We start from the raw sequence: 23,392 nt of genomic DNA on the forward strand, positions 1-23,392 counted from the left end.
CTTAGTATAATAATGTGTATTCGTAAACACAAATAGGCCTTAAGGCTGATTTTTACTGTTTTTGGTCAAGTTTGGCAATACTGATAACATGCATGGTTTAGCTTTCTAAAACACTATTTAGAATTGTTTAATACTGTCTTAATAAAGACTATTTAATTCAATTATAGAATTTGTGCTGCACATGTAATGTCTAAAACTAGGAGTTGCCAAACTGGCCTCTCAGTTTATGGGTGTATAACTGGGTCACTACTTATATAAGAGTCACAATAAAGAACACACACACACACACACCAACAATCTGTGCATTATGATAAATTGTGCACTGGGGCTGCACAATATGTTTAGTTTCAGCATGATCATTGCTAATGTGTGCATGTACAATAGTATCACTGGAAGTTGTCTAATTTCACACAAAACAAATCTAATAAAACTATTTATACATTACATATATTCTATGTTACACATGTTTTAGTTACATGTAGTGCATTATTTGTAAAATTTATATACAAAATAATTATGTGTAAATGCTGTGGTGCAGTAACACAATATGTTCTAAAACTGCTACAGACAAAGCTTTGTAAATTGACATTTTTTAAATTAATTTCCAAAGCTCACTTTATTTCCATTGCCTACTTTTTTAAACAATGTTTTTTTTTTTTAAATCTCTTTTTAGTTTGTTTGAAAAACACAAAAGCAAAGAACACGCAGGGCCTTTTTATACAAGCTTGTGAGATAAGCCTGAGAACTCAACATTAAGAGCACTAACTGTAAATGTAATGTTTAGCAGTTTTTTTTTATCATTAATGCTGAATTTAAAAACATAAAAAGTTAGTGTAACAAAAGATCCGCATTTCATAGTCAGAATAAGCTTCTCACAAATATGATGGTATAACCCAAACTAGTTTTGTTACATAAAGTTACTTTTTTCCATTTTCCCTGAGATGAGAAGAGAGATGTGAAAAAATAAAAAAATAAAAAATGGAAAACAATTTTTTTCTGCACTACACTAGATGTACAAATAATGGGTTTTTACATACAATATTCTAGTTTTGCATTTAAGCTCAAATAGTCAAAAAATGTTTACTAATGAATGTTAAAGGTCAGTGTAATGTTTTGTTTTCTGAGTGTTTAAGGCTAAATGCAAAAATAGAAAATTGAATGTAAAAACTCATTATTTGTTTTTTTTTTTTAAAGTAGTGCAGTGTACAAAAAATGTATCCATTTTTCCAATTTTTTTTCGTCTCTGCCCCTCACAATCGGAATTTCAGAAAAGAAAAAATCTGTTTTTTTTTTTCATTTTTGCATCTTGCAAGTTAGATTATACCATCAGATTTGTGTTACAAGGTACAAAAATAGACAAATCAGAAAATCGAGATACTCTTATATTTTTAAAAAAATTCTGTTAGCGAAAGGCTGAAATGAAAAACTAGAAGAAAAAAAATGTATGAAAATCCATTTTTTTCTTGACTTTACAGAATAGGAAAAAAGTTATATAATCAATTTTCTATTTTCGAATTTAGCTTGATACAGTCAGAAAACTAAACTGCTATAGGTTACACTGACCGTTAACGCTTTTAACACCATTACCTCTAGACAACAGACTAAACTCAGAAATAGTGAAATAGTGCATCATTCGTATCAGTACTGCGTTTCCCGCCATGCTCAGCGCCAAATGCAAACTACGGGCGAGCTTATTTCAGGACACGCGGGGGTGTTTCCAGTAGTTTCCAGTGCGTGCAGAAATATTTGAGACCTTTCCCGTGCTGTATTAAAGATGAATCATGTGCAGTGCTGTGTTAATGTTGATTGACTGAAGCTGTTTGAGTAAATAAGGTCAGAGTGTTGTGAATTAAGGGGTGAGATGTGGGCTCGTGCAGCGTGTGTTCACCTCGTGCAGTCTGCAGTTCCTGACTCAAACTCTGCACATGTTGCTGCTCCGCCGCTCGTGAACAACTGAAGAATAGAAGTGAGCACTTCTCGCGCTCAGAGCTGGTAACGGTAGCGGTAACGGTGCGGTTGGTGGTCAGTGGTCAGGAGTCAGTCCAGCTTCTTCTCAGCTTGGAAAGTCGAGGAGCTCGAGCCACTTCGATACAGTGTGATATTAACGGTTAGACTAGTGGGTTTTACCGTTTTTTTGTTGCCTGAGAAGCGTTTCTGTGTTCAGTACGGTGGAAAGGCCCCGGTAATATCGGATGTGGTGAGTTCTGCATACTTATGTGCCTGGCTAATGCTAACCAGCTAGGTTAGCTAGCAAGCTAAATAGCAAACGCGTACACAATAATAGATTTGGGCATCTTGCTTAGCAAGCTAGCTAGGTTAGCTAAGCTAGCTAGATTAGCTAGAAATTTAACTAGGTTAACTAGCTAACCACATCGGTAGCTAACTAACTTAACTAGTAGCTAGCTAGTTAGGCTAAGAATGTGCCTCAAAGACTTGTCTGTATAAGCTAGCTAGCAAAATTAAAATTGTAGTAACAGTTAAGTTAGTTAGCTAGCTAACCTTATTTGCATGGTTTTAAACGTAACCACATGATGGTGGAAAATTCTAGCTTGATATGAGATGACTTGTGATATAACGTTATATTTGTAACGTAAATAAATTAGAATTTAGATGCATTTATATTATAATTTAGCTAACCATAAGTGGTTTAAACAGTCAAAGTTGTCAGTCCTTTTTGTCTTATCCCTTGTGGTGATTAGCTAGTTATCTAACCTACATAGTTAACTAGTTAGCTTAGCTAGCTGGCTAGCTAAATAGCTGTTGTAAACAAATAAATACATTTTTGAAATTGAAAGACTGGCTCAGCAAGACATGCTTTTTTGTGAGGAATGCTTCAATACTGAATCTACAAATAGCTATTTGCAAGCTAGCTAGGCTAGCTAACCTAACAAGAAACTACAAAGACATGGAAAGACATGCTTTGCTTTCCTTGCCTTCCCCTTGTTGCGCTCTAGCATCGTTTGGCAGTTATTGGCCAACCTAGGTTAGCTCTCTTGGCTACAATTTCTCTACCAGTCCACAATGATTATTAACATAGCTAGCTGGTTAGCTAAAGCTAGCTATCAGTGCTCTTTTGTGGTCTGTGGGATCTACAGTAGTACAGGGTGATACTAATCATAAGCATGTAGGTTAAAGAAATTGCATAAACTTAGGAGTCAGAATGGGAGTCAGCAGCAGTTGCACGGTTGACTGTATTGATATAGATAAGCAATCAGCCATGCTGCACATTATTACTATCATTGGCGCCACTGGTAGCTAACCAGTGCTGGTGGTCAGATATATTTTGAAGATAGCAGTCTAGCTTCCATAGCTAGTTAGCCAGATAGCTAAATAACTCGCCGAATTACATATAGTAACCTAGTTCTAAAGCCTGCTAGCTCTAAAGCCTGCTAGGTTTGCTAGCTAGCTCACCGCTGTTTATTTTGTCGTCCTTAAAAGTGGCCGCGCTGGCACTTTAACAACTAATAATCTACGCTGAGCGGATCAATATTCGCCCATTGAAGCGCAGATGAACGGGGTACCTGTGCAGAGCAGTGGAGTGTGATGTGTGAAAGAGTTGCACATATCGTTTACTCGGGGGGGGAGAAAGCCGCTTACAGCCAGAATTGAAGCCCCTGTCTTGGCCTCAATTCCCCACACAAACAAGAATAAACGGCCCTCTTGGGCCTTTGTCACAAGGTATCAACCCCTCCTTCCAACGTTTATTCGTTTTATATGTATTTTTTTGTATTTGTTTCATGAAGTGCGAACCCAACAATGCTTTGTTGCATCCTTGCATCCTGTCATCATGCATTCTTGCATTCTTGCATTCTTGCAAGTCTCTGTGAAACAGATAAACATGAACCCATCATCTCCATTCTTAAGGCCAGAATTGGTTTAGTGGGGTAAAAAGGCCCCCCCAGAAGTGAGCTGTGGAGCAGTGGATCTGTATTCTTTGGAATGATGGTGCTCAATCAGTACTTTTGAGATGAAATGGGGTTTTGATATTACTATCTGTAAATGCAATCAGATCCAGAGAACAGTGTTTTCAAAATCTAGAAGAAAGCCACTCCTGGTCAGTAGAGACATTTTCTCCAAAAAAGCAGTATAAATACCTTTTTAATATAATTAAATAAGCAATGAATTACCAACATTTTGTCCATATAGTGTAGTATTTGGCAAATATTCATTGTCCAGAGCTCCTGGATTCTGCATCATTTTATGTATTATTGAAATCTATTCATTACATTTGAGTTAGATTAAAATAAGCTTGGTCAGTGTTATTCAAGGGGAACAAAATTGTTTAAGTAGTAAGGTAGACGTTTACAACAATGGAAAAGCTTACATCAGCATGGGTCATATTAGGCCAATTCAGTTTCCTATAATGCCATTCTTTTATATAGCACAAGCTGGGTTCAGGTAGCTGTGAGTGCTGGGTTTAGGCTTGCTGGAAACTACTTCAGACTGTTGGCTAAGTGATTGTCGGTACATAATTCTGAAAGGACTCTTTGGGACATCAAATAATTTGCTTACAAATGGAATTACTTGAGAGAATTCTGAGATAATAGACTGATTTCATGTAGTTAATAATCTTGGCTCTGTCTCCTATTAGTGTCTTTGTGTCTCTTGTAGGTTTCTTGTCTTTACAACCCCTGTCATTCTTCAATAGGAATGTTAGTGGAGAGTGTTCTGTGGTTCTATATTGTTCTATATGTAACTAGGCCTGTCTTGATAAAATTATTTTTGTTGACAATATATCGTCCCAGAAATGATTCCGATAAACAATATCATTGTCATTTTAAGACACTGGCATAAAAATAACATAACACTATAACAAAGCAGCTATACCATTTTAAAGACAACACATTTTTAATCAGTCATAGACTAGGAAATGTATACTTTTCTTCACTTGTTCACTGCAGTGCACACTGTGTATGAAGTCACAGTTATTAGTCATTGCATGACTCGTTTAAATACTGTTCACTGTTATTTATGTAAACGAACATACAAATATTTACAATAGACTATCACGATTATAAAATTATTGAGGTCTTGTCCATTTATTGTACGATAAGTTGATAATGTAAATATTGTAACAATACACTCTGCATGCATTAGCATGATGTATCTGTGTGAGTATATTACATTTATACATCAGCCCAGAGTTACCATGACTCAGTGTGGTTGCATGGTGTGTAAACACTCTCACATTCATGTAATTGAATGGATGGATGGATGGATATTAGAATTGTTGTTTGTTTATTGAAGGTGTAAATTTCTTAATGATGAAGGTAAACTGCTCGCTTAAACATACCTAATTACCTGTTTTTGACACATCAAATAAAATCTTAACCACCTAAAGTAGTTGTGTGGGTAGACTGTATCAGTACTCTCAGACACGTGGACAAGCCCTGTGTAAGTGTTGATAAAATCAAACATTCCAACCTTCTGTCTCTGCAATACTTCAAGACAGGTTAAACCAATATACAGATTTGCAGTGACATGTATTGACTGTCAGTATAAATACACATAAATAAATTCTTGTTATATCTAATTTTGAGTAGTTCTGTAAAAAGTGTGTGTGTGTTTTCTCCTCCTAATCTGGACATGTCTGAACATAAGTCTAATTTTCTTCACTGTAGTAAACACTGAATTCATTTTTATGCATCTGTGCCCTAGAACATCAATAGTTGAACAGGCGAATTTGGAAGCAAAAGCTGAGAAATATGAAAATGTAATTACAAATCACATTCTCAAGGTTACAGTTCGCCAATTGCAAACAATAATTAAGTAAAATATAAATACTTATCATTAGGTTTGTTGTTTCTGATTGCAGTATACATCAATTTTTTCAGTTGGAATACTTGCACGTTTGCACATTTTCTACCTAGTATGAAACAAATTTTGATGAAGCACTGCCAGTAGAATAGGACTTTGTGGAACAGATAGACACAAACCTGTCATCTCTATGCTTAAGGCCAGAATTGGCCCCCCCTCCTTCCCCTGTGTATGTAGCTGTGGAGCAGTGGAACTGTGTTCGCTGGAATGATGGTGCTTCATCTGTACTTTTGGAATGAGTTGGGATGCAATCAGATCCATATAACAGTGCTTTAAAATCTAGAAGAAAGCCGTTCCTCGGCAGAAGAGACATTTTCTCCTAAAAAGCAGAATTCCTATTTAATATACTTGAAAATAAAATTAATTACCAACATTTTGTTCATATAGTGTAGTATTTGGCCAACACTCCTTGTGCAGAGCTCATTATTATTGAAATCAAAGTATCAATATAGTCTTGTACATCTACTTGTAATTGTTTAATATTGTCTATTGTGTGTGTGTTGGGCATTGCTCGGCTTTAGTTGTATGGTAGGTGTGATGTTTTTTTTTCTGTCTGCAGCATTGGTGGTGTGTCACTTTGATTTGAAATAACATCCATCTTTCATGGGGAGGTTTATTTGACTATGCTAAGGCACACTTCTTTTGCATACTTTCCTATTTTATCATTTAACCAACTTGATTTAACCTATTGACTAGCAGAATTTTTGAATGAGGGAGATGACCATGTCACATCTACTAAAGTAAAGATTTTGATAGTCAACTAACCTGTTTTATTTTTCTGATTAGTTGATTAAACCAAATCAAAAGCTGAATGCTGGATTTAAATGTATATATGTGAAAAGTACTGATATTTAAGTAAGTATGTGTCTTTTGGTTTTGAGTGCTTACTTGAATGTAAACTCTGTAAGTGAACCCATTACCCTTCTCCCCAGCATGTTTTGTAGTGTGGTTACAAAAGAATGATTAGTCAACATTTTTGTAATCGATGTTGGCGATTTAGTCTAGTCATTATATGTTGCTCAGGTTGAACACCCTTTTTAGTATAGAAAAGTCCAATGCATGCCTGGTCTCTCTGGCTACGTTCACATTACCAGGCTGAAGTGAATCAAATCTGTTTTTGTTTTTTTTGTTTGTTTTTTGTTTTTTTTGGCTCGATGTGTCTCAGATCAGATTTTTTCATGGCTTTGTGAATGTGCCATTTGAGTCACTTTCATATGTGGTCCTTAATGGGATACATGTCCGGTCCATGGAGATGCAACATAATTGTGAACTTTCAAATTGGAATTCATGCGTCTTTTTTCTTTTACTCTTGTGCTAGGTGATTCTCTATCGTATCCACACATCTCTTGGTGCAGCTGTGCAGCTATAGCTGCAAAAACAGCAAAAGCAAACTGCCTGGCCTTTTTTTTTCACCTCCTCGACCTGAGCATGTACTTCAGACCAGCTGTTTGCTCTCTGCTCGAGCAAAATATTCTTCACATATGAGCTAGTAACACATCTATTTCCCTTTATAAAGCTACGAGTCATCAAATATGTTTTTTTGTTGTTGTTGGTGAGGAAGGCGGCATTTATATACACATTAATGTGCGTGTGTGAGGCGTTTCAGGGACAGATTCATTCATGTTACACACAGATACAGGTCACTTACATTTGTGAATGTATACAGTCAGCATAGGGCGGCACGGTGGCGCAGTGGGTAGCACTTCCGCCTCACAGCAAGACGGCCTGGGTTCGATTCCCGGCTGGGGCGACCCGGGTCTTTCTGTGTGGAGTTTGCACGTTCTCCCCGTGTCTGCGTGGGTTTCCTCCGGGTTCTCCGGTTTCCTCCCACAGGCCAAAGACGGCGCGTTCAGGCTAATTGGAACTTGGTTGACATTGCCCCTTAGGTGTGAGTGTGTGAGTGAATGTGTCTGTGTGTCTGTCTGTGTCTGTCTGCCCTGCGATGGATTGGCGGCCTGTCCGGGGTGTATCCTGCCTTCCGCCCGATGCCGGCTGGGATAGGCTCCAGCACCCCCCCGCGACCCTTAATGGATGAAGCGGTTGATAATGACTGAATGATGACAGTCAGCATAGCCAAATCTGATCTGAGCAAAACATCTCTCTCTCCCTCTTTTTTTAACACTATAATATTAGACACAGACCCAGAATAACATTCATTTTAACTCACAGCAGTAACTGAGCTTGTGTGTTATTGTATGAGCTGTAATGTTATGTTATTGTGTGTGTTTGTTTGTGTATATGTATGCGGCAGTAGTTTTTGTTCTTCAGTACTTTTGTGACGAGTGTAGTCTCTCCAGTGTGTGAGAAGAGAGCCTGCACTTTTAGGGGCGGGTATTTCCGCAGGTTCCGCGCTGACGGCCAATGAGTGAATGGCCGTCCTGCGGGCCTTGAGTCCTCCTTTTCCTGTTGAATATATGAGCAGCTCCGCCCCTGCGCTGCAGCTGCCATTTTGGTTTTGTTCCGTGCTCTGTAGCGAAACCCGAAAGGCTGCGAGTGCGGGGCGCAGGGCGGACCACAGTGACTCGGCAGGATAGCGAGGGGGTGCTTTTTCCTCACAGCGTCTCCTAACGCAGCGGGACCGTCGCGCTTTGTCGCCTCTCCCTTTTCTCCCCCTCGCCGTAATCTCATCCACCTGCCCGCGATTATTCGCTCTGTCGACGTTTGAAGTTTGTTTCGCACGAGGGAGCGGTTTGCCGACACTGAGGGAGAGTGGACAGAGAAGGGTTATTGGTAAGAGCAGCTCTCCGCTACCCCCCGGCATTTTCATTTATTCACTTTAGTAGTCTGCTGCTTTATTGAGCTGCGGTGCTGCTGCTGATTCTTCTGCTCATTGAAAGGAGGTACAGCTCGGTCAGGCGGATTGCTAGCTCTGCGTAGGCCACTGGAATAGCCTGGGGAACTGGTTTCCTTTAACTGAGAAAAACTCTGAACTCTTTCGTTTTCGGTGCTGTGGCTAGCCAGCTAACAGTCAGCAGGTCTGGCTAATCCGGTTACTGTAAGTGTGCTAGCTAGGTTAGCTAAAAGCTAGGCCTCAGACCGGGGCAGAAAACTGCATGTAGTTAGCTCGGCTATGCCAATCATATATGGGAGCTATCGTTTGGATAGCTAGCTAAACTAGATTAGCATGCATTTTTTCTGTGATTAGCATTCGGCCCAAGCTAACTTTTCCTATAATTCAGTCGTGAGGCGGATGTTTGATTGAAAACTAGCTAGCTAACTAATATACTTAGCTAGCTATTCCAGCCCACGGATTATCATCAGTCTCACAGTGACAAGGAAATGCAGGAAAGAAGTGTTTGTCTAGCGTTGGCTAAAATGAATTTTAAAAACAAACAAGCTTAAATATAAATAAAAGTAACTGATTTTTATTCTTAGTCTATAAGTGTTTGTACGTGCTAGTAAAATTCAAGTTAGCTACAGATGATCTAAACCTGTGTAAGTTTTTACTTGGGCGAAAAAAATCTCAAATATATAACATTTATTAGATCATTTACTGTCTAAATGAGTATTATCAGGTCTTGTGCTCTGTGAAGTCAATTCTGACTAAAGACACGTTAACTACCAGGATGACATTTTCTTAGCTAGCCAATGTAATTTTGACTAGTCATATGTTGTCATTGATTTACTTGGAATTTCTCAGTTTTATCTCAACATAACATTTTTACTAGTAATTTCACCAGATAATTTTCTAGTTTTATTTTTAGCAGTTGAAAATTCAATTATAGCTGATGGAATATGTACAAGTAAAAACCTTAAAGGCTAAAACGGCTTGAAGTATTCTGTAGCAGGTGTGATGGGTGTAATGACATGTCATTGGTAGCTATGTTTTTGCTCTGGTTTAACGTATTTTATTTTTTATACATTTTAGAATATTGGTACACAGCAATCCAGGTCAGCCTTGTGAACCATAATCCTGGCGATTTCCTTAGCTTTATTAGCTAGCCAGTCTGCTTTTGCACGAATGTCTATAACATCTCTATACTGTAAAGTCACATCAAGCTATTTATTCTCGTGTTTATTTTTTTTATCTCCTTGGTTTGTCTGTCTGATTGTTTCTCCTGAATAATTGTTTTCCTCTGTAGTGACAGGCTTGTGTCGGACATTTCTGCTGTGGTGTTTCTACAGTAAGCCCCTGACCAAAAGCAAAAGCCACTCATTTCCAGTTGTGTCGAAAGATAATCAGGAGATATTCAGACGCTCGCTCTATTTATAAATAGCAGTCCGGATAGCGCAACTCTGTATTTCTCAGGTTTGTGAAATGCAGCTGAGGGGCGGACAGTGAGGCAGCTGTGAGTGAAGTTGAAGTGGGTGAAGCAGTTTTAATGAATCAGCGCTTTTTTGTGCGGCAGAATGGGCGAGCCGGAGCAATAAACAAAGCGTTTGTGTCCCCGAGCTATTTATAGCAGGTCGGTTACCTACAGCTTGCGGCAGAAATGCAGGACCTGCCCATGCTGTGCTGTTCATACAGCAAGTGCACTCGGGTTATAGTCCATGTGCTGTTTTAAAATTCCTTAAAAAAAAAAACTATTCAGTGAGAATTGTCTAGTCATTGTGTGGATGATTATAATGTTTGCCTAAATTCTTGAGGTTAGTTTATTTTAACCTTTGATTCACACAATATTTAAATTATTTTGCCATATCTTTTGACATGCCGAATAAAATAATTAACTTCCGTGTTCTCCTCCTCTTCTTCTCTGTGATTTATTAGTTCTGGTTTATTGATCCTGCCAGTGTCTTTAAACCTATCTAGCAGTAACTTGGACTTTTCCCACATGGTGCCACGATTCTCTGTTACAGGAACTGTCCAGTGCTGAAACCCAATATATAAAGAGGTCTAGGTTGTTCTATTTTACTTGTCAGTTATGTCTCATCTTAGATTAGAAGATCACTATTAGTCTTTTGGAGAGGATGAGTGCGAACAGACAATTTCAGACGTTTTGGGAAAATGCTGCTAATGATATGAAGATCAGCATGCAAATGCTCACAGCAGTGCCATCTGGTAGATTTGTGATGCTCCTTCTGAATGTTGGAGAGCCAGTTATGCTGCTTTAAATGTTGATAATTCTGAAAGCTGATTGAGCTAGTGTCATTGCTTAGATGCTGAGCTCATCACTTTTTATGCCCAACCTTGATTTTGCACAATGTGCTCTGAACGAATGTGCTGATTGAATGCGGTTTTACTTTGTATTAAGTAAATTCTGGCAAGCTGCCTGTATCAGTGTCCTTAGTACATTCAATGAGGTGTACAGGAAGATTTCTCTACATTTTTTCATTAGTGCCTTTCTGCCCTAAATATGGAAATATTTTGTGGTGTTAATCCATGCACTCAGCATAACCTAACAATCGTTTATTCATTGTATTATGTTTTATGTAACTTTACAGCATCTAAATTTTATGTGGTTTTTTTTTCCCCTCCTCCTGTAGATGTCCAGCTCGCCGCTGTCCAAGAAGCGTCGCGTGTCCGGATCAGAGACGAAGACGGGATCCCACTGCTCCTCCTCAAACTCTGTCAGAACTGAACTATCCCACACACCAGCTAACGTAAGTGCCAGGCATGTCAATCAAGTATATACATTGATTTTATTGAGCTTGTTCGGGTATTTGCTTGGTTACATCTATAGGTAACTCGGTGACAGATTGGTAAGTAGGCAGTATTTTTTTAATGCAGGATTTTTATGCTGTAAGCAGGATTGCTTTTTGCTTAATTTGTATGTTTAAATGCGTTGTGTGCATATGATTTCCTGAAGAATGTAATGTAAAATCATATTCAAAGAGGAAATAATCTGTGTCTGTATCCATAAAGGCTTAACCCACTTCAGTTGGCCAAGTCATAGGTGGCATCCTGGTCTGACTGAACCTAAATCGGCCAGTTCTGAATATGGTGCACTTACCGCTGTGTTCTATTCCCACAGGGCATGGCTAAGAATGGAAATGATGCTGAAATTGATGAGGGCCTGTACTCCAGACAGCTGTAAGTTCTGACACTGAATTTTTTATAGTTTGGATTATTTCTGTTCCCCTGACACATCTTCATTACACTTGACGAAAAGCATTAAGAGAAACTGCGCTGCTGAATAAAGGCTAAACTTAGACTGTGGTTTTAGACTAAACTAAATTGATTGATTGTGTCCCTGAGAATTTTGTTTGCTTCATTTTTTCATAATATTCCTTGATCTGGTCTGCTGTCTGTGAAAGAAAATAGTGTGTAAATGGCAGTAACTTCAATTGAAAATGTACATTTTTTTATTTGATGTATTTCTGTATCCATTGTAGTTGTGGTGTTGCAAACTGCTGGTTGCGGGGTATATGTAAAATCTGTTGTTTACCAGGTACGTACTGGGCCATGATGCAATGAAACGCATGCAGAGCTCCAATGTGCTGATCTCAGGACTGCGCGGCCTTGGTGTGGAGATTGCTAAGAATGTCATTCTGGGTGGAGTTAAGACCGTTACTCTGCATGACCAGGGTGTTGCTGAGTGGAATGACCTCTCCTCACAGGTCAGTGAGCAAATCTCACATATTGTTTACTTTGCTGCAGTATTTTAAACAAGCATTGTTTTTATAAACTGTTGTATATAGACAATGAACAAGCTGGAATGTGGGTAGAAACTTGTCCTTCGTGCTCTGTTGGGGGGGATTTGCCAGATTGTTTGTTTATTGTACATGGATAATTGCAGATAACTGCTTTTAGCACCAGGGTAGATTTAAGTAATTACCTAAATGGACATTGTCAGTGATGTATGGAATCCCTTTAGCTTTATTTTGATATTTAAAAAAAAGAAATAAGGAAATGGCTAAATTAAATTATTCCTTGTTTACAGATCCCAGAGACCCAAATACTGATCTATTTTTAAACATTTTAGAGAATGTACAGTCATAAAGTGATCTTATGCACATTATTTCTAGGCCCCTGGTAGCATACTGTTCCAGATTTTTGTCATGATTTGTGGTGTATAGTTTAATGTTGCTCTGGACTATGTTTGCAAGTCCCTCTGCTTGTAAAGTCCAGGCACAATGAATGTGCGGAGGAAAGGAAACCATTAAGTGAAATATGAAGCTGATGTGAATGCTTTGTGTGTTCTAGTTTTACCTGCGTGAAGAAGACCTTGGAAAGAATCGTGCTGAGGTCAGTCAAACGCGCCTGGCAGAACTTAACAGCTATGTGCCTGTGACTGCCTACACTGGAGAGCTCACAGATGACTACTTGACAAATTTTCAGGTACAGCATGAAATCTATCTATGATGCTAGCAGCTGTGTTAATGAGTATCATGATTAAAGGTTTTGTCATGTTTTATTCCCTAATTAATTAATTGCATGTACGTCCATTGTGATTCCTTTGACCCTGCTGTCAAATATTACAAAAATAGTTTTCAATTAATTGTTGGTGTACAGATCTTTCTGTAGTATTGAAGGACTTGTGACATGTAAGATATTTATCTAATCCAAATGGCAACATGATCATAGATCAACCATTTAAGCATCAAATTCAAATCACTGAAGAACAGTAAATAACTAAATTAATTGATCACTTTTATTACAGCAGTATTTAGATTTATTTTTATCCATTTTTTGATTTTTGGTTACTGTTGTGAATAACGTGTGATTTAAAAAAAAATATATATATTATTTATTTTTTTATCTCAAAGCAAACCTCTGTAATGGAGATGGTTACTGTTTATTAACAATATTAGGACTGTTTTTCAATATGTCTTTGTTTGCTGGTTCAGGTGGTTGTGCTGACCTCTTCCACGATTGATGAGCAAACGCGCATTGGTGAATTCTGCCACAGCAAAGGCATCAAACTGATCATTGCTGACACACGTGGACTGTTTGGGTGAGTGGGAGAAAATAAGTGTTTAATTACTGCTTTTCCTTTCCATTTATGTCCCACAAAACTTATGGCTTTCACCTTTTGAAACATTTTTGAATGGACCAGTATTGATGTACGAAGTGTACAAACCTTGCAGAGATGCAAGTTTAACATTGTTAGCAGGCTTGATCTTGGGCTGGGTGATATGGCCGAAGGTTTATATTACAATGTGTTTCTGAATTTTGGCTGATACAATAGAATTAAAATGCCTACAATGGCTATTGGTACTTACAAACTTCTGAAAATGTATTTTCCCAATTTGTTATATGCCTTGTAATGAACAAGAGACAGTGATGGATGCAATAATAATGTTATCTTAATTGAAACACTTATATATGATGAGGTATATTAAATTCATGCCCAATCCTAACATGATTAAAATTTAAAATGGTGAATTTAGTGAATAATTACAGGTATGACACAGTTTTCTAAATTCATTTACATGAATCAAATCGTAATAAACAGTGGTTGTTTTTCAACAGGCAACTTTTCTGTGATTTTGGCGAAGAGATGATCGTATATGACACCAATGGAGAGCAGCCATTAAGTGCCATGATCTCCATGATCACCAAGGTAACCGTTTGATTCTTTGATAAAACAACCAGCGTATCTTTTTTTTCGGAACACTTCCTCTGATCATGTGTAGTAATTGTAGTAGTGTTTTAATAGATGTTTGTTTATTTGTATGTGTACAGGACGGCGCTGGTGTGGTGACCTGTCTCGATGAGGCGAGGCACGGCTTTGAGAGTGGAGACTTTGTCACCTTCACTGAGGTTCAGGGTATGACTGAACTGAATAACTGCCAGCCAGTTGAAATCAAAGCCCTTGGTGAGTCTGCATCCACTCAACACATCTTGCTTGTGAATTTTTAAAAACACTGTACATAATTTATAATTATGAAGGGGTTTAATTATAGCTAATGGCAGGAAACGTCCTGCACATAGTGCATAGTTTTTTTTTTTGTTGTTGTTTTTTTTCTTCTTCTTCTTTCCTAAAACACTGATAGAGTTTTAACAGCATGTTCTTAACAAGTGTTAACTTTTTGGTCAAATGTTTATTTTGCAGGGCCCTACACCTTTAGTATCTGTGACACCACATCTTTCTCTGACTATGTGAGAGGGGGTATTGTGACGCAGGTCAAGATGCCTAAGAAAATTGCCTTTGTAAGTTATTCAGATAATATTTAACAAGAAATTACTACAACATGGAGCCAAGTACAGAGAGTCCATTGTTTAATTTTACATGTTTTCTTCCCATTTACAGAAATCTTTTCCCTCCTCGTTATCTGAGCCTGAGTTTCTGCTGACTGACTTTGCCAAGTTTGATCGTCCTGGTCAGCTGCACGTGGGCTTCCAGGCTCTGCATGCCTTTGAGAAGAAACACAGTCGTTCCCCCAAGCCATGGAATCAGGTTAGCCTGCTGCTGTTTATTATTTAATCATTGTTTTTTTTTGTTTCTGCTGATTCAGATTTGATTAGATTTTTTTTATAATGTCCAGTATAATTTTATTATAGGTCATATATTAGAGCTAGTTTTGGGGCATTTTTGCATTTTCTGCTGTTTTTTGACTGAATAAGCTATGGTGTGATCAACTGACTCAGCAGTGTTGTCCTCTATCCGCTCTGTACCGCAGTCGGACGCTGACGAGCTGGTGGCTCTGGCCAACGAGGTGAACGCAGCACAGTCTGGCTCTGCCAAGCAGGAGGAGCTGAGCGAAGGTCTGCTTAAAAAGCTCTCCTACGTAGCCGCAGGAGACCTGGCCCCGGTCAATGCCTTCATTGGTGGGCTCGCTGCCCAGGAGGTTATGAAGGTAATAAAGTTTTCTATTATCTTCTCTTATGCACTTATGTACCACTGCAGATCTAAAGAGATCGACTTCATGAGAAATTCATACTGTGTATATTAAACGTGACCTTAACTGAATATGAACGTAATCTAATATCTATCCTATGCCAGGGTGTGTATGTCTGTGTGCGTTGGATTTGCAATGCCGGTCTCTAATCCCAGTGTATCTCTGTATATCCCAGGCGTGCACAGGCAAGTTCATGCCCATCATGCAGTGGCTGTACTTTGATGCTCTGGAGTGCTTACCTGAAGCTGAGGAAGCAGCTCCCACAGAGGAGGAGTGTGCTCCTGTAAGAATATTTTGACTCATGTTCTATACGTCACTGTCTTCAGTAGAGAAACATCTGTTACTTTTTTACAAATTGCTGACCCGTCCTTCCTTTTATAGAAAAGCTGTCGATATGATGGACAGATTGCCGTTTTTGGATCCAAAATGCAAGAGCTGCTAGCCAAGCAGCGCTACTTTTTGGTAAGATATGCTTTCACAGATTTGCTTTTTTCTTTTTCTTCACTTGCCTAATTCTCACATCCTCCATATGGCTTTTTTTTTTTTTTTTTGTTATTAAAGCTCAAGTAGTCTCCTCTTGCAAGTTCTGATACTGTGCCACCTGCTCTCTATTGAAAACACACCAATCCTGAACATTTCCTGCCTTTCTTTTTTTTTTTTTTTTTTTTTTTAAGTTATTATAATATATACCAGTCATGGTATAGCAATATGTAAATTTAACCTAAAGTGTACCTTAAGGGATAGACTTGGGTGTCCACACCTGTATAGGATATGACTGTAACGCACTGTGGTTCTTTCAGGTTGGTGCAGGAGCTATTGGGTGTGAGCTGCTTAAGAACTTTGCTATGATGGGTCTGGCCAGTGGGGAGGGAGAGGTCATTGTCACAGACATGGACACCATCGAAAAATCAAACCTCAACCGTCAGTTCCTCTTCAGGCCGTGGGATGTCACGGTAAGTGCAAGTGCTAATTTGCAACTCCTACAGTCTAAGATGGCTATAAATGATTAAGGAAATTTATTTTGATTTAAAAGGTGAAGGGGTAATTGTTTTTCACTTCATTTTGTTAGACTTTCAGAATCTTTTAAAGAGGATAGTTTTGTGGAGAGGGCTACCCTGTATATATTCAAGAATATGGTTTAAAACTAGTGTGTGTGTGTGTGCTTAAGCCTGGTTTCTAGCCACTGTTTGCTGAGAAGTTGAATTAGTTGGTGGTGAACAGTAACTTTTTTGTATCATAAATTTGTGTACAACAAAACCCTGACCAACTTTTTTTTTTTTTTTTTGAGTGTAATTAGTACAGTTTAAGTATGGGAGACTATTTGAAACACTTCAAAAATCTATTGCTAATGGAGCATTTTGTCAGTGTCAAAACACTACAATAGAAATAAATAAATATTTGATGTACATTATGAAATGTTTTTACCGTATCTCCTGCCCTTGTTGGTGGACATCAGCTCAAAGCATTTTGCATGCTTTAATTTTTTTCTTTTGTTTTTACACCTTCATGTAAAACTTAACTGCAGTGGGTCAAAGGGTGTTGAACTATCACTTAGAGAGTGTCAGTCACAGGGAGCAATGACTCTGATGGTACGTGCTAATTGGCTCTTGTGTGTGATTTTCCTTCTGATGAGCAGAAGATGAAGAGTGAGACTGCCGCTGCTGCCGTGAAACAGATGAATCCATCTGTCCGCATCACAGGCCACCAGAACCGCGTTGGGCCAGACACAGAGAAAGTCTATGATGATGACTTTTTTGAGAGCTTGGATGGAGTGGCCAATGCCCTGGACAATGTTGATGCACGTGAGTAAAACTAACAATTCTAATGTTAAGATTAAAAGTCTTCAGTAAGTGTTGCATGAGCAGTATCTTTTTCTTGTTGGCATTTATTAAAAGAAAACAAATGCTATTTTGCTGTATATATGTGTAATTGATACATTGATTTTCACTGTATACCATGGTATGGTTATCGTTCCATAGATGCATTAAGCGATACTGCAACTGGCGACACATTTAAATGCGTACAGTAGAGAAAATAAGCCCTATTGAACTGTGGTTCGCACAATAGGATTACATTGTATACCCACAAAATGCACACTGGGTTCATGGACACAGTCAGCAACTATTGGGTTATTGGGTAGTAATCTAGCTCCAGCAAGTTGTTAGCATTGCGGCAAACACAATCCGGTCTTGTTTTAGGCCAGCTAGTAACATTGTGGCTAAAACACTTCACTTAATCACTGCAGAGGCCGACTGCTGTGTCTGTCAGCGTTGCTGCTGACCCTACGTGTCCTACGTTTCATAATGCAGGTTCAGAATAACTTACAGGAACAATGCGTGTCTTTCCGCTTGCAAAAATTGCTCTCTAACCAAGAAAATCCAGCTAAAGATAATGGATTTTATTTCTGGAGTTGATTTAAGCCAAGTTTAATCCCGCAGCACCTAACCAGTGCTATCTAGACATTCTGTTAATGTTTAGGGTAGTTGTGAAATATTGATACATCATGGTCTTTTTTTTTCTAAAATCCTGCGAAACTCACTGTTGCAACGCTAGTATACAGTTTGCATGTGTAGTTAATGACCATCTTGTAGTGATTTGTAGTAACATTAACTTGTTTGTCTTCCTCAGGTATGTATATGGACCGTAGGTGTGTGTACTACCGAAAGCCGTTGCTGGAGTCTGGAACTCTTGGCACTAAAGGGAATGTACAGGTAGTCATGCCCTTCCTAACAGAGTCCTACAGCTCCAGTCAAGATCCCCCTGAGAAGTCCATCCCTATCTGCACCTTAAAGAACTTCCCCAACGCCATTGAACACACACTCCAGGTGAGATGTTCACTTCCTAATTCAAGTCCAGCTCTGGATTTTGTTTGTGTGCGTGTTCACACTGGTTTTGTAGGCTGGCCTATTTTGCGCTCAGTCAAACTAAAATGCTTTCTCTGATTTCCTTTGTCAGTGGGCTCGTGACGAGTTTGAAGGACTTTTCAAACAGCCTGCTGAGAATGCCATGCAGTATCTGACGTAAGATGTTTTTGCCTTTCCTTTGATGTCAATGTTTGTCTTCCTCTGTCGTGATTCCAGTTGACCTTGATGCTGAAGTTGGACACAGTTCTGCATTTATTAATAGAATGATTTCTCTTTTTCATTTTGTTGCTTGGCCAATGTTCAGAGACCCTAAGTTTATGGAACGCACTCTGAAGCTGCCTGGCGCCCAGCCTTTAGAAGTCCTGGAAGCAGTGTATAAGAGTTTGGTGACAGACTGTCCGCACGGTTGGGACGACTGTGTAACCTGGGCCCGCAATCATTGGCAGTGCCAGTATAACAACAACATTCGCCAGTTGCTGCACAACTTCCCTCCTGACCAGGTATGAATCATCCCGTTATTGATCATGTAGTGATCATGGAGTTTAACATTTCTTCATTTCTGAAATGCGTCAAGTCATCAACTGATTCTAGATAATCAGGGTATCTACAGATCCTAAAGTTCAAAGTTTAATTACCAAACAAAGTGAGTCTGTAAATATGAGTCAGTAAATATGAGTGGTAGAGTTTTTGGTTTTATTTTTGTGATTTACCCATCACAATTTCCAAATTGTGTATATGCATGTTAGCTTTTGGTTTAATGACTAACTGAACTAAGAGGAACTAGCGGCCTTTTAAATGGCTCTATTTGGATTTTCAGATATGTTCATATATGTATTATTTGCTTTAAGCTAGTGGAGACTAATGTATGCATGTTAATTTAATGAAAAGGTTTGCTAACTGGATCGTTTTATAAGGTGCATTTTAAGAGTTTCATTTTATTTATACAAAACTGCTAATTTGTTGGTTTAAAATACAATCACATGCTTATTGTATAGTCTATAAATTGTGTGTGTGTGTGGGGTTATGGCGAAAGCTGAGTGGTAATTCAAATATGAAAGTATACATTCAGATAGCCTTTATAATTACTGAACCCAGTGTACTTTGCTCCTTTTTATATGAAGGTTAGTTTGTTTAAACAAATTGTAATTTATTGTTTCTCTCTGTTCTTGTTAAAGCTCACAAGCTCTGGAGCCCCGTTCTGGTCAGGTCCCAAAAGATGTCCTCATCCACTAGAATTTAGCACTAGCAATGTGAGTATTGATGAGTTAACCTTGAATTTCAGTACATGCTGCAGTGGCAACGCTTGACACATTCTATTTTTAATTTTTTTTTTTTATTCTGTTTTTCCTCTTAGGATCTGCACATGGACTACGTGTTGGCTGGGGCCAACTTGTATGCCCAGACATACGGCCTGCAAGGCTCTACTGACCGTGCAGCTCTGGCCAAGCTGCTGCAGGATATCAAAGTTCCAGAGTTCACTCCCAAATCAGGAGTTAAAATTCATGTCTCCGATCAGGAGCTGCAGAGTGCCAATGCCTCTGTTGGTATGCAACTTTAAATTTCTCTTGTTAAATCAAAATGTGTTGTGCATGTTTGTTGTGTATATAATAGTGTGTTAGTTAAGCGTTATGATTGACCTGTGGAACTCTGTTCTCTCACAGATGACTCAAGACTTGAAGAACTTAAGACCCTTCTGCCTGCTGTAGAAGCTTCAAATCAGTTCAAACTCCAAGCGATAGACTTTGAAAAGGTAGTTAGATTCCCTTTTGTGATTAACCTTGATGTGAAAGCTTTTGTGTTTCAAGCTTTGATTCTTAACTAACATTTGTTTCTTCTTCAGGATGATGACACAAACTTCCACATGGACTTCATAGTAGCAGCATCTAATCTGAGAGCAGAGAACTATGACATTCCTCCAGCAGACAGACATAAGGTTAGCAGTTATTGTTTTTAAATGCCGCTGATTTAAGAAAAAAAATCAGTTTTAATTGGGAAATAGTTTCTAATTTTGTGATTTCTGTTCCAGAGCAAACTCATTGCTGGTAAGATCATTCCTGCCATAGCCACAACAACAGCTGCTGTAGTAGGCCTGGTGTGTCTGGAGCTCCTCAAGATCGTTCAGGGCCACAAGAAGTTGGAGGCATACAAGAACGGCTTCATGAACCTTGCCCTGCCTTTCTTCGCTTTCTCTGAACCTATTGCAGCTCCCAAGCATAAGGTATGTTGGGTTTTTCTTTATTTACAATAAAATTAGTCACTGTTATAAATATTTATCAATTTCCTCAAATGGTAAATAGTCTTCAATTATTGTGATTTCTTTCAACAGTACTATGAAATTGACTGGACACTATGGGACCGCTTTGAAGTAAAGGGCATTCAGCCAAGCGGAGAGGAGATGACACTTCGACAGTTTCTGGACTACTTTAAGGTATGCAATTATGGAGTTTCAAATCCTTTCTTCATGCTTGTCATTGTAAGTTCAGCTGAATTGAGCCTCTCTTGTACTATTTGTATTTTTTTTTTTTTTACAGAATGAACACAAGCTGGAGATCACAATGCTTTCTCAGGGTGTCTCTATGCTTTACTCCTTCTTCATGCCTGCTGCCAAGCTCAAAGAAAGACTGGAGCTTCCGTGAGTATATAATGCACAATTGCTTCTGTGATGGACACAACAGCCTGACTATGTTCTTAGTCAGTGTAGGAAAAACAGCCGAGCTGAGACATAATTTATAAGAGCTGGTGTGTGTGTGCTTGCCTGCATAGTTTAAATTTATAATGGGAAGGCTCCCCCTTCATCATGCAACATGGTTTATCGTATGCATATCTCAATACCAGTTCTTCTCTTAATATGGCTGTTAATGACAAAAAATGTCACTGGAAACTTTGCTTCTATTAAATATTAGGTAAAAATAAAGTAAATAGTAAGTCAAATTGCATTATTGCAGGTATTTTACATATTGACACTTCAGTCACATGTTTAATTTTGGTTTATCCAGAAAAGGTTGTAATGTAGTACAATGTTTAACCTATATTAAATATTAATATAAAAAGTAATATTATATTCTAGTATAGAACATGTTCTAACCGATTCACCCTCAGGTTCATTTAATTTTAGATGTACAGTCTGTGACCTTTTGAAATCTCAAACATGTTTTACTGTTCGTGATCTATATAGATGTATTTATGAGCCTTACGATTTGACCAATGACTGTAGATAATGTGGACAATGCAGTTCCAGTCCCTTACATTTTAAATTAAGCCAAACAAAGTGTTTGCCATGTTAAATGTCTCTCTGAACTAGCATCTCGGTCTGCCTTCATTGAGTTTAATGCACAGCCTAAAGGAACCATATGAAATGTGTACGTATTATAAATTATCCTGATTTAGCTCTTTTATTATAGAACTTTGTACACAGTCTCCAACAGGAGAACACCTCATGATCAATAATGGTAAGATTAACTTCAAGTGTATTTTGGAACTGCAGATTAAAAGACTGTTTAGAGTCGGAAAATAGGCTAGTTTTATCATTGAGCCCACAGGGAGGGGTGAAGGCAAACATTATACTAGAACCAGCCAGCAGAGAAGCTAGAGCTGTGGTGGCGGCATCGTCTTTTAATAGATGTTCCACAGTCATTGTACCTGATTAGTTGCCCTCACACCCTAATTTTTTTTATTTCTTTTTCTTTCATTTTCAGGATGACTGAGATTGTGACCAAGGTGTCGAAGAAGAAGCTGGGGAAACATGTTAAAGCACTAGTGTTTGAACTCTGCTGCAATGACCTGACTGATGAGGATGTGGAGGTGCCCTATGTCAGATACACCATTCGCTGAGAAGACATCCAGGGGCTTACAGGGTCAGGGGGTTTTAGGGGAGGGGGGGCACTAGGGGTTTCAAGAGGTGGAGGAAAACGAGTTGGCACTTGGAGCAATGAGAGAGCCCAAAGTTTAAATAAAGATGTTGATAATAAAACAAAACACGGGGCTGGTTATTGGCTCCAAAAATCTGTGGCTTTTTTTAAACCCTGTTTGACACCAGGGGTCCGTTTTCCCACGTTTTTAAAAGTCTTAGGCCTGTTGGGCAGTGGGATTGGTGAGTGGAATTTGGAGAGGGAGCAGGTGAATGGGACCTTTTGACTAACTATTCTATAAACTGGTTGTAATAAAGCCTCAGTGTATGAATTTATCAGTATGCTCATCAGCTTTCTCCCTCTGTAAAGAAAAAGATGGCTCTCCTCTTTTTACAAGTGTTTTTTTTTTTTTTTTGTTCCTCTCCACTGCTCTCTCTCCCTTTCCCTCTGTGATGGGCAGACTTGCTTCATGTTTCTTTTAGCTGATTTCTAATAGTGACCTTAACATGACAAACCATTGAATGATGCCAAAAAAGAAAACGCAAACTGAAGATGAAAGTTATCACAAACATTTGGTCTGTTTCCTTATTTGTTGACACCATTTGATAAACGGCATGATCTCGACGTGAAGTGCTTTTCCACTATGTGATAGTGGCATTTCACACATGCTAATAATAAGGGAAGCTGTGGGTGTTACTACTTCTGGTCAAAGTCTCAAAGTGAGATGGTCCCCACATGTTGAACCCCTTCTCTACATTGGGCCCAGTATGGAGTGTCCTTTTGCCTCTCTGGTCTGGCTTTTTTGGGTTGGGGTTAGGGAACCTGCACATAACTTGAGGGTGCGATTTTTGTCTTTTTTTTTTTTTTCTTTTTTTTTATTATCTTATTTTCCCCTTCCCTTTTTAGTTTCATTAATTTTCTTTTGGACTTGCACACACCTTGTAGAACATAAACTCTTTATTCTTTCTACTTTGTTAAACTCCAGAAAACATTACAGTAAAAAAAAAAAAGTGATTTTACTCTGTAATGGGAGCGCTTAGTGTGATAGTGAATAAAGTTGTAAAAGCTTTCTCGTCTATTTTTTGTTTGGGGGAGGGGAGGGGAGGGGTTCATTGTCAATATTTAATGAGCGCCTTTACA

General features: G+C 38.6%; 1 protein-coding gene across 3 annotated transcripts; it reads left to right on the plus strand.

Annotated features, from left to right (window-relative positions):
* Positions 1-1,955: 1,955 nt before the first annotated feature.
* Positions 1,956-23,321, plus strand: uba1 (ubiquitin-like modifier activating enzyme 1). Of its 3 annotated transcripts, none has more exons than XM_007239156.4 (26): positions 1,956-2,197; positions 11,242-11,358; positions 11,730-11,788; positions 12,147-12,315; positions 12,902-13,036; positions 13,546-13,652; positions 14,171-14,261; positions 14,384-14,516; positions 14,754-14,851; positions 14,952-15,098; positions 15,322-15,498; positions 15,716-15,823; positions 15,922-16,002; positions 16,341-16,493; positions 17,177-17,342; positions 18,169-18,365; positions 18,496-18,560; positions 18,709-18,904; positions 19,580-19,654; positions 19,759-19,948; positions 20,066-20,154; positions 20,245-20,337; positions 20,431-20,622; positions 20,731-20,832; positions 20,936-21,036; positions 22,100-23,321. In XM_007239156.4, the coding sequence occupies exons 2-26, from the start codon at positions 11,242-11,244 to the stop codon at positions 22,233-22,235; spliced, it is 3,177 nt and encodes a 1,058-aa protein (XP_007239218.3). In that variant the 5' UTR covers positions 1,956-2,197; the 3' UTR covers positions 22,236-23,321. The 3 variants fall into 3 exon arrangements, with proteins under 3 accessions (XP_007239218.3, XP_007239219.3, XP_022533148.2); XM_007239157.4 differs by lacking the exon at positions 1,956-2,197 and adding an exon at positions 8,260-8,547; XM_022677427.2 differs by lacking the exon at positions 1,956-2,197 and adding an exon at positions 9,229-9,252.
* Positions 23,322-23,392: the final 71 nt, after the last annotated feature.

The sequence above is a fragment of the Astyanax mexicanus genome, chromosome 13 (genome assembly GCF_023375975.1).
Source record: "Astyanax mexicanus isolate ESR-SI-001 chromosome 13, AstMex3_surface, whole genome shotgun sequence".
In the NCBI taxonomy this organism is placed as follows: Eukaryota; Metazoa; Chordata; class Actinopteri; order Characiformes; family Acestrorhamphidae; genus Astyanax; species Astyanax mexicanus.